The sequence below is a fragment of the Hemitrygon akajei genome, chromosome 13, assembly GCF_048418815.1.
Source record: "Hemitrygon akajei chromosome 13, sHemAka1.3, whole genome shotgun sequence".
Taxonomy (NCBI): Eukaryota; Metazoa; Chordata; class Chondrichthyes; order Myliobatiformes; family Dasyatidae; genus Hemitrygon; species Hemitrygon akajei.
In genome coordinates, this window is record NC_133136.1 from 74,424,213 (window position 1) to 74,436,457 (window position 12,245).

The 12,245-nt window shown below is 39.3% G+C and overlaps 1 protein-coding gene across 4 annotated transcripts in view; it reads right to left on the reverse strand.

Annotated features, from left to right (window-relative positions):
* Positions 1 to 12,245, reverse strand: part of rbpjb (recombination signal binding protein for immunoglobulin kappa J region b) — a 131,975-nt gene that overhangs the window by 86,521 nt on the left and 33,209 nt on the right. For all 4 annotated transcript variants that reach the window (XM_073064875.1, XM_073064874.1, XM_073064873.1 and 1 more), the window contains one exon: positions 1,033 to 1,071. Coding sequence is in view for 2 of the 4 variants with exons in the window: in XM_073064874.1 (XP_072920975.1) it covers positions 1,033 to 1,071 (39 nt within the window). In the remaining 2 variants the exon portion in view is untranslated. The remainder of the gene's footprint in view (positions 1 to 1,032; positions 1,072 to 12,245) is intronic.

Below are 12,245 nucleotides of genomic sequence, written 5' to 3' on the forward strand. Positions count from 1 at the left end.
CCCCATGGGGATGAATAAAGTATCTATCTATCTATCTATCTAAATGCACACCGCTATGTTTGGAGGAAAAAGGACACTGCACACCAACACCAAAACCTCAACCCAACTGTGAAGCACGGTGGAAGGAGCATCATGGTTTGGGCTGCTTCGGAATAATGAATCCAATATTGTATCAAGACATTTAACAGGAGGATGTCAGTCTAGTGGTCCATCAACTGAAGTTAATAGAATTTGGATGATACAACAAAACAATGATCCAAAACAATAGTAAATCAACAACAGAATGGTTTGAAAAGAAGAAAATTCATGTTCTGGAATGCCCAAGTTAGAGCCCAGACCTTAACCCAATTGAGATGCTGTCACATAACCTGAAGAGGGCTGCTCATGCAGGTATCCCAGAAATATTGATGAACTGAAACAGTTTTGTATGGAGGAATGGTCTAAAATTCTTCATTGCTGTTGTGCAAGTCAGATCAGCAGTTACAGGAAATGCTTGGTGGAGGTTATTACTGCTAAAGAAGGTTCGACCTATTATTAAATGCAAGGATTCACATACTTTTTCCAATCTGGACTGTGAATGTTTAAACAATGTGTTCAATAAAAACACGAAAAATACAAGTTCTGTTTGTGTGTTATTAATTTAGGCAGATTGTGTTTGTCTATTATTGTGACTTAGAAGATCAGAACATATTTTATGAGTAATTAATGCAGAAAACCAGATAATTGCAAAGGGTTCACAAACTTTGTCTTGCAACTGTAGGTTACATTTTAAATTCACTTTAATTAATTTGAAGATTAAAGCTACAAAGATAATTTGAATCATAAAGCACACTAAGCAGTTGTGTGCAATTAAAAAATCAATTTAATAGGCAGCAGATTTCAGAATTTTTTCATTTAACCTTGTAGCTTTTATCTAGGTGTTGCATTTTCTGATGCAATGAACTAATACCTCCATGGAAGATGTGTGATATTTTTCTATTTCTAAACCAAAACCAATTTAGGAGAAAGCAGTACGTATTTATAGTATCTTACCTGGTAAGGCGTTTAGGTTGTGGTCGCTCCCCAAACTTCCTGCAAAGCAAGCAATAAAGAATATAAGACAGGTAGTAAAAAAAGGTTACAAGTCCTTATTTTAAAAGTAATATATTACACAAAATCCAACAGCCCCCCCCCCCCCCAAAGTATATTTTTGTGATTTAGTGTTCAATATGAAGCGAACATTTTAAGCATCCAACTTGACAGCAATGCCCGATTTAATGCCCAGGTTCCCTGTCACAAGAAAGGTAAACCTCCCAGAAACAAAGAACTGACCACCAAAAAAAAAATTTCCTTACTCAAGCTAAGGAGTGATTTGCTTGAGTAGTAGAGTGAATTTCCATTTTGAAAGTATGGAAATGCTAGTACAATTCGTCAAAAATCAAAAAAATTATATAGCATTTTTTGCTTAGTGTGGTGTTTAATCAAGAGTCTACAAACCAAACAGCAAGGCAGGTGATAGCATTGGATGGGATTCAGTCAAAAGATTGTAGAAAGATTAAAAGTGGCATCTTGCTTGCCAAAAGTTATTTCACTGACCTTAAAATGTCCAAACTACCAATTCCATCTCCCTTTTGTATAGGGACTAAAAGTTACTAAGAAAAAAAACAAACTGCTTCAGCCTTAATGTTTAGTTAGAAGAATTATTTGTTGATTTAATACTAATCCAGAAAGGCAATTAGGTAAATTCAGTAGCATTGAAAGGGTTGTGACAATTATAAGAGAGAATGAGGAGTTATCAAAATTAATACAATGTGTTCAGTGCTAGGCTGTTTTGGAGAGAGGTGGCATTTAATCACCAAAACACATGTAACCTCTGAAGTCATTTGGTGGTAATGGGGTCAACAGAGCAAACTGTAGAATTCATAGGCAAGGCAAGTTTACAGTGTTCATGACTGGATAAGCAGATAGGCTCGAATTCGGCAGCAGGCAGCTCAAAGCTTAGTCTGGAAAGGAACGAAAAGTGCTGATCAAAATAAATGGTCTCAACCTTCAAGACAAAAGCTCCTTGCAATTCTTGATGGTAGAACAGAGGAATAGAAAATAAGTTTTAAAAAGACTGCTTGCATTAATGAAAAGTCACCAATAAAGGAAAACATTCAAGTCAAGTCACTTTTGTTGTCACTTCGACCATAACTGCTATGTACAGCACACAGTAAAAATGAGACAACGTTTTTCAGGACCATGGTGTTACATGACACAGTACAAAAACTAGACTGAACTACATAAAACACAAAATAAAAACAACTAGACTACAGACCTACCCAGGACTGCATAAAGTGCACAAAACAGTGCTGGCAATACAATAAATAATAAACAGGACAACAGGGCAGTAAGGTGTTAGTCCAGGCTCTGGTTATTGAGGAGTCTGATAGCTTAGAGGAAGAAACTGTTCCATAGTCTGGTTGTGAGAGCCTGAATGCTTCGGTGCCTTTTCCCAGACGGCAGGAGGGAGAAGAGTTTGTATGAGGGGTGCGTGGGGTCCTTCATAATGCTGTTTGCTTTGCGGATGCAGCATGTAGTGTAAATGTCCGTGATGGCGGGAAGAGAGACCCCGATGATCTTCTCAGCTGACCTCACTATCCGCTGCAGGGTCTCGTAATCCGAGATGGTGCAATTTCCGAACCAGGCAGTGATGCAGCTGCTCAGGATGCTCAATACAACTCCTGTAGAATGTGATAAGTATGGGGGGTGGGAGATGGACTTTCCTCAGCCTTGGCAGAAAGTAGAGACGCAGCTGGGCTTTCTTTGCGATGGAGCTGGTGTTGAGGGACCAGGTGAGATTCTCTGCCAGGTGAACGCCAAGATATTTGGTGCTCTTAACGATCTCTACCGAGGAGCCGTTGATGTTCAGCGGGGAGTGGTCACTCCGTGCCCTCCTGAAGTCAACAACCATCTCTTCTGTTTTGTTCACATTCAGAGACAGGTTGTTGGCTCTGCCCCAGTCCGTTAGCCGCTGCACCTCCTCTCTGTAGGCTGACCCGTTGTTCTTGCTGATGAGACCCACCACGGTCGTGTTATCGGCGAGTGGTTCAAGTTGTGTGTTGCAGCACAGTCGTAGGTCAGCAGAGTGAACAGCAGTGGACTGAGCACACAGCCCTGAGGTGCCCCCGTGCTCAGTGTCATGGTGTTGGAGATGCTGCTCCCGATCCGGACTGACTGAGGTCTCCCAGTCAAGAAGTCTAGGATCCAGTTGCCGAAGGAGGTGTTCAGGCCCAGTAGGCTCAGCTTTCCAATCAGTTTCTGAGGAATGATTGTATTGAATGCTGAAGTCTATGAACAGCATCCGAAGGTATGTGTTCCAACCATCAGATCCTTTATCAATGAACTTGCTTTCCTGTTGATATTTGTTGACAAACATTGACATTTGCTAATCATTGCCCTGCTCAGTTACGTTTGTGTCATCTCGTATAATTAAGGAAGATGTGCCCACCTGCAGCTAGACTGATACATTCAGGACTGGAATAATAAGTAGTGTGTAATATTCACACAAGTGCTAGAAAATGATCAACAATAAGTAGTCTTGACTACCACCATCACCCATTGCCATTCAGTTTACAAGATTCAACAGCATAATCTTCTCCAGTACCCTTTTCACTCTGTTCTGGAGACATGTGGAAAATGAAGCCATGGCTTTGCTTTTTGTCAAAAATTTTCAGCTGTTCCTTAAGCAGTAATTGTTCTAACCATCTTACATGTCCAGATTATTCCCCACATGGGCCTGATACCACACAGGATCTTGCTAGTAGGTTTAGCTGCTTTCATTCAACTATTTCTTTACTTGTTCGCAAAAGGCAAACATAGAATTGGGGACAATTGCACTCATTAACAAAAGTGGACACCAACTCTAAGCCTACATAATGGAGGTACAAATGCTTGAAAAATAGGGATTTTGAAAAAAAAAATTATTCCTCAACATGTCCCCCCCCCCCATTTCTGATGAAAGATAAAATCAAAACAAGGGTTCTTTCCTCATAGATGGTCCCAGCATTCTTCTTTTATTTCACAGGTTCAATTACAATTCTGTACACTAAAAATTGCACACATATTCTAGAATTTCCAGATCAAATTGAAGGCCAATGTTTCATCAGACTTCTAATTATATTTTGTGTCTGTCCAGTATTTTTTCTGCACATGGGTCTCTCAATCTCTATATCCTACCTTTTAACCAATCAGAAAATAGTGAGGCATTTTCACTTTAAGAAAAATGACTGCATAATATTCAAGTTTTGCATGTATTCAAATAGAAAGTAAAAACCCATACAAGAACTGCCTGCCAAAATGCAAGTCTCACCAAATGATTCAACACACAAACACTCCAGTGTAATTTTCCTCAGCTTCAGTATCTTCAAGAAGTCAATTTGAATTAAACTCTGATCCAGGTGGCAAAATACTACACTTGCTTTAGCAAGAGCAACACCATTTGTCAACTAAACAGGGGTGTCAAACTCATTTTAGGTCACGGGCCGGATTGAGCAAAATGCAGCTTCATGCGGGCCGGATCAGTCGGACGCGTGCGAACGCAGCTTTCGTTGCCTCCGTTTTTTCAGCCTGCTCTCATGTGTCTCAGTCTCTGCTATAACTACTCAGTGTTTCACTTTACAAATTCCGTTTCTTATGAAGAAGACTGCCGAATAAACACTAAAAACCCTGAAAACCTGGTACCTGAATAAACTCAGCATTAGCCATATCATACGCCATAGGCGCTTTGATTACTGGGGCCAGCTTTAATAGTAATTAGATATTATCTTGCGGGCCAAAGATAATTCCACCGCCACTAAAAATTTGGCCCACGGGCCTTGAGTTTGACATATATGCCATACAATATTGCAGAACTGACTACAAAATTATATGCACCGAGAAAACAATAAATAGATTAAAAAATACATGCCTATATGGTCAAATTACAGCCTCAAAATCAACTGCAAGCTGTAACAATGGTGTCCAAAACAGGCAATTGTTGAAATGACAGTGATGCAAATTAGCTCCTAATTTCCATGAATGTTCAAGCCTTACAAAAGAATTAAGGTACTACTACCCCAACACCAAGACTGAGTAAATTCACACATGCAATTGATTTCTTCAAAATCATGCTCCATAAACTTCCTCTGGTATTCACTGTTTGTTTTGCATTCAACAAAACTCCACTTGGCTGATTAACAAATAATTCTGCCGCCATGTTAAAGACTTGTGCATTTTTGTTCATTCTGAATATGGCCAATGTATGAGCCACAGCTTTTAGAAATAATGTATTATGCCACAGGTTTTTAAATAATGGGCCCTCCATGTTACTCTACATACAGATTCTACCAAAATCATGACAAGATGCCAGGGAACTGCTCGGTGCCCATACAGTTAATTTAGAAATGCTGCCACTAGACTATAGGTTTAAATGGAAATATAGGCCAACCAAAGGCAAAGTATAGTTAAAATAATCTGGTAACTCAACCAGATTCTGCCACAAACCACGTTCTCATATGACCAATGTTGCCTGGGGCTCTGCAGCAGCAGGCAAAGCCATCCCACCAGTTTCCCATATGCTCATTTTTATGTATGGGCAATACACAAATCAGAATTTTATAACCGGGAGTGGACCTGTACATCAGAATCTTACAATAAAGAGAAAAGCTGACAATATTTACATAAAAGCTGTTCATAAAATGAAAATGAATGAAGGGTTCATCACATTTTCTGCAGGATATGCAGCCTTTGTCTTGCACTTCACAAATATAGCCTGACACTGAAAAGCTTATCATTGAATATTGTCTGGGACCTTCTCCATGCAGATCTGGCTTAATTTATTTGCTCAGAAACTGGGAATGAAACTGAACATCCCCACTTCTGATAGATGGTCATTAAAGCAAATAAAGTTGGAAACACTGACCTAAGAATGGGTCCTTGGATATCATCATGAGGAATGTTTGCAATTATGCCTTGGAACCCACAAGCATCTTTCTGCAAGATATGACTTCAACCATTGCAGTGTATTTTTCATCTCCCCAAATGCTACATTAATGTCTCACTGCAGCTCACTAAAATGAAACCCTTTGGTTCAAGTTTTGGCGTGACGAATCTGGAGCAACACGTCCTAACTCCATCTCCCTTGCAGTGATGTCTAAAATACCATTTCCTTTACAATTACTCATTGCATCTTAATAGTACCTTTTTTAAAATTAATCAGATCAAAACCTCTCAGTATATAAAACAGACATACTTCCCAATTTCAGTAAAACAAAGTATCAAGATTCACAAATTCAGCTGATAAGTTAATTCTGATGCAATAAAATCCAAGTAAGAATATGCATTTCATTTTTTAAATTCACCCATAACATTTTTTAGATTTTTTTTGAATTAGCATTCTAGCCATTCAGCAAACTGAATGTGGCAGCAGTTCAATCTTTACTGAAATGCAAAAACTTAAAGCTGCAATAGAATTAAAGTATTACACGTAACTCCATGCTGGAAAAAAACATTCACTCTAGATAATACAAAAATTATTTAAATTTCAAAAAGTCCCTGAATCATAATTAACTCAATCCATGATTACAAGAACAGCTTTATGTATTATTAATCCACAAAATAATTTGCTAATTATAACAAAGTTGCAATTCTTGCTGTATATGTTATTGCAGATATAGCAGAACACAGCCTTTACTCGCATTCACTGTCCTGAGCCAGATGTTAAACACTGGATGGCCAACAACTCAGAACTTGGACTCCCAAAATGACCGTGACAGCTTTTTAGTTAGTCTAAAAAACACCTGGATCCTCTGCTTCCTCATTATAGAACACAGTCAGTAGCATTGGTGATAACCTCTCCTGGCTGACAATCATCACAGGTGCATCTCAAGGATGTGTGCACAGCCCACTGCTTTACTCTCTCTAGTCTACACTCATGACTGTGTAGATAAGCACAGCTCAAATGACATTTATAAATTTGCAGATGACACCATTGATATTGGTAAAATCTCATTTGGCAACTAAGTGATGTGTTGGAGTGAGACAGATTAGCTGCTTAAGTGGTGTAACAATCTTGTACAAAAGGTCAGCAAGACCTAGGAATTCACTGAGGACTTCAGAAAGGGGAAGTCAAAAGAACATGCCTCGTTGAGGCATCAGCAGGGAACAGCTTCCTGGGTGTCAACATCCATGGGCCATGAGCCCAACACAATGATGCAATAATGAAGGCAGTATGCCAATGATTCTCCTTAGTTAGTAATATTTAGTTTGTTATCAAATACTCTTGTAAATTTCTATTGACGTATAGTGGAGAGCATTTGGACTGACTGCATCACAATCTGGTACGATGGCTCTAATGCACAGGAGTGTAGAGGGTTGTAGACTCCAACACTGTCCACACCATCGAGAACATCTTAGAGAAACAGTGCCTCAAGACGACAGCATCTATTATTAAGGACCAACACCATATGTGACAGGTCCTCTTCTTTTTACTACTGTCAGAGAGGTGGTACAAGAGCCTAACGACGCGCACCCAATGATTCAGAAACAGTTTATTCCCTTACATCATCAGATTTTTGAATAGTCCATGATTACCAACTCAACATTCCTTTCTTCTGCAATATGTATTTTTAAATTATTAGTAATTGTATGTCTTTGCTCGTTACTGCTGCCACAAAACAAGCTTCATATCATTCAAGACAGCGATGATAAACCTGATTTTGATCTTTCAAAAATACCAAAGTTTAGAATTGTTCAGGAATTTAAAATGCAAAGAAGTAGTTTCAGTTTTTACCTTTGCCCCTAATAAATTTTCTATCCAGTCATCTGAATATTGCTTTTACACAGTAATGAAGTAACGGGGGAACAGTAGGGAGGGGAGAGAAGAGAAATGAAATTACAGGTAATGCGGTGCCAAAACTCATTGACAAAATGCGGAAATCCCAGCCTTCTTGAACAGTCTTTTGTATTTAGCGGTCAGTATGTTAAACAGATAACAACCTAACCCAAACAGGATAAAAATTAACTTCAATAATGAACAGTCATGCAATCATATCAAGGACCAGGTAAAATTTCCATCTCTAATGAGTCAGAACTGAATCCTCAGAATCAGTGCAAGAATATGAAATAATGTACAAGGAACAGATAGCAGATAAAAAGATTCTAGGAGAAATAGTATTTACTTTATCTTATGTAATTTATAATTCATACATATGGATCAATAAACAATGTTATTACAGTGGGGAAAAGTCTGGTAACTAATTAGAATTGCTCTCTTTTCAAGGTTACTTGTGTGTAGGTATGGTTTTATTTTTGAAACAATAAAGGAGAAAGCCACATTTTCCTTTGCTAAAGACATATATTGTGCTATACAGAAATAAAACTATTATGAAACATCTCTGCTTGAACATAGAATATGGCACAGAAATGAGCCCTTTGGCCCACCTGTCCATGAATACCATGTTGTCATTCCAGTACTTATTCAAATGACTCTTAAAGATTGTACTTTTATCTGTTTCTACTACCTCCAGCAGTTTGTTCTGGACAATCACCACATTGTGTGAAAAATGTATCCTTCAGATCCCCCTTCACATTTCTCCCCTCTCTAGCTCTGGACTCCCTAACACATTCAACTTTGTACAAGCCATCTTTTGCATTTCTTACAGTGGATGAGTTTTCAGCTATCAAGTAGTCAATTACATTTCAAACAGCGAAATACTGCAAGCTTTAGAAATCCAAGATGAAATTAATGATGAAAACACAGGACAGGCAGCACTTGTGAGGGGATGAATGTTAAAAATCTAAAACTTTAACATTTTACCAGAACCCAAAGATGTTAATGATGAACAACTTAAATCTACAGGAAATAGGGAAAGGGTCAGCTGTAAAAAGTAGTACAATCATGGTCATCACACCACAGAAGGCCACTTGCTCTCTGTAGAGTCAAGTCCTAATCTAATTAGCTCTGCAAATTTCCCTAAAATTTCCTTTTGAAGTCATTGATCATATCTTCATAAGATCTCATATTCAGCAAGCTCCAGGTAACTTCATTTTACAAATTGTTCCTCATCACCCCATTCCCCCCCCTCCCCACCACTTACTCAAAATTGTACAACAACGTCTTCTAATTCTTGTACCTACAGCTAATGGGAACAGATTTTCTATATCTGTGGTTAAGCAGGGAAATTAAATAATTAAATGTCAGACAAAATGAGACAATACTTAACAACGTACAGCTGAGACTCAAATTATGTAAATAGTCCTGCAAAGGAAGATAGTGTGGTTGACTGGTGAACAAAGGGAAAGTTAAGATAAGCCAGGAGCAAAAGCGTGTTTACGTTCAGGGTGACATAACTAAAGCCATTGCAATAATGCAAGGGTAATTATTTTGCTGAAATAATTCCATGGAGGGGTGCCTTTGGTATCATGAGGTTGACCCATGATGTGTAGCAATTTAAAACCATTCACATGCAGTTGCCCAAAAGTCATGATGACAACTATCGCTGCTCAATGACATTTCCTGACAGCATACACAATATGAAACTCAAGACCATTTAGCAAGATAACGAGCTCTGGTATGTTTACCAAGTTTCTGCAGTTTCCAGAGCCCAGCTTTCAAAGTTGTCATTTGTGATTTACATAATAGTTAAAGCTAGACACAGTGCAAAATTAAAGTTCAAACATCACCTAACCCAAATTAATAGACTGGTTGAATCATTTTATATCCCCCCCAAGAACAAAAGGCACTGCCTATGAGGCCTACAATATAAAAGAGTTTATTTCAGCATAAATATGGGTTGAGCCAGAGACCAACATAACCAAGCAGATCCTAACCTAACAAAAGGCAGCGTACCTACAACTTTCCCCCCAACCCAAACGTTGCCTATGTACATACCTCTGCCTCTCTCTTTCCACCCTTTTTATTGCCTTTATACATCTGGCTCTGCATGACGCCACTTTTTTTTTTTGCCTGTTTAACACAGCAAAATTTGCCCCAAATGCAAATGGTTTATGAATCTACAGAATTATCCTGATACAAATAATCAGGCCCCTCAGGCAACTGGCCTTTATTTTGTTCAGTGCACTACCTCTGGAAAGAACAATGTTAACATGTTTACATTGACAGCAATATCACCACAGGTGGTGTTGGCTTTTAAACAAATGATCAATACGAGACTCTGCAGATGCTGGAAATCTAGTGCAACACACACAGAATTCTGGAGGAGCTCAGCAGGCGAGGCAGAATCTATAGAAATGAATAAACCGTTGGCGTTTCTGGTCAAGAGCCTTCTTCAGGACTGGAAAGGAAAGGGGAAGATTGCAGAATTAAAAGGTGGGGGGAGGGGAAGGGGGGCTATCTAAAGGTGAAGCCAGGTGGGTGGGAAAGGAATAGGTTTGGAGTAATGCTGTTTCGTTTAGCTTTATTCATGGGTATTCATGTAGGTTCAATGACAATTGAACTTGAACTTAAACTTGAAGGAGGAATCCAATAGAAGTGAGTGGACCATGAGAGGAAAGGAAAGGAGTACCGGGGCTAGGTGATAGGCAGGTGAGAAGAGGTAAGAGGCCAGAGTGACAAATAGAAGAGACTGTGGTCACGGACCAACATGCTGAAACAGGATTGAGGATACGAATTTAAATGGTTGGCCACTGGGAAATTCTGCTTTTAGTGGATGGAGCAAAGGTGCTTAACAAAGCAGACCACCATGTTACAATGGGTCTCACCCATGTAGAGAGGCCACATTGGGAGAATCACATACAATTGTCTCTGACACCATTACTAACCTCTGGAGTTGATGAGAACTCCCAAGCACTGCCACCAGACTCAGTTCTCTTACCGCACACTGCTCATTTCTACCTCCTACCCAATATCTACAGTGCCTTTAAAAAGTATTTGACACTCCCCCACAGAAGTTTTCATGTTTTACTGTTTTACAACAATGAATCAGATTTAATTTGGGGTTTTTGACACTGATCAACAAATAAAGACTTTCATGTCAAAGTGAAAATAGATCTCTACAAAGTGATCTAAATTAATCACAAACATAAAACACAAAAAAACTGATTGCATAAGTAGTCACCCCATACAAGTCAGTATTTACTAGATGCACCTTTGGCAGCAATTACAGTCTTGAGTCTGTGTGGATAGGTCTCTATCAGCTTTACACATCTGGACACTGCAATTTTTCCTCATTCTTCTTTATAAAACTGCTCAAGCTCTGTCAGATTGCACGGGGATCCTGAGTGGACTTTTCAAGTCGAGCCACAAATTCTGAATTGGATTGAAGTCTGGACTCTGACTTGGCCACTCCAGGACATTATATTTGTTGTTTTTAAGCAATTCCTGTGTATCTTTGGCTTTATGCTTGGGGTCATTGTCTTGCTGGAAAACAAATTTCTCCCATGTCACAGTGCTCTTGCAGACTGCATCAGGCTTTTATCTAGGATTTCCCTGTTATTTTCCTGTTTTCATTTTACCCTCTATCCTCTCAAGCCTTCCAGGGCCTGTTATAGAGAAGCATCCCCACAGTACGATGCAGCCACCACCACACTTCGCTGTAGGGATGGTGTGTTTTTGTTGATGTGTGGTGTTCGGCTTCATCCGATGGCCAGGTCCATAAAACCACCTTCTAGCTGACTTCAGAGTCTCACACGTGCCTTCTATTTTTTCCCCAACAGTGGCTTTCTTTTTGCCACTCTCCCATAAAGCTGTGACTGGTGAAGCAACCAGGCAACAGTTGTTGTATGCAAAGTCTCTCCCATCTCTGCCACTGAAACTTGTCAAAGGTCTCTTGCTGGCCTCTCTCACTAGTTCCCCTCTTGCATACTCAGTTTTTGAGGATAGCCTGCCACTAGAAGATTTACAGTTGTTCCATATTTTTCCCATTTCTTGATGACTGACTTAACTGTACTCCAAGAGACATTCAGTGATTTGGAAATGTTCTTGTCTCCATCTCCTGACGTGCTTTTCAAAAACCTTTCTGCAAAGTTGCTTGGAGTGCTCTTTTGTCTTCATGATGTAGTTTTTGCCAAGATACTGACTCACCGGCTGTTGGACCTTCCAGATACATGTGTATTTTTACTACAATCAACTGAAACATCTTGACTGCACACAGGTCCACAAAAACAGATCTCCAGATCTCCACTTAACTAATTAACTTCAAAAACCAACTGGCTGCACTAGTGATGATTTGGTGTGTCATATTAAGGGGGGGGAGGGGAGGGTAAATACTTATGTAATCGATATGTAG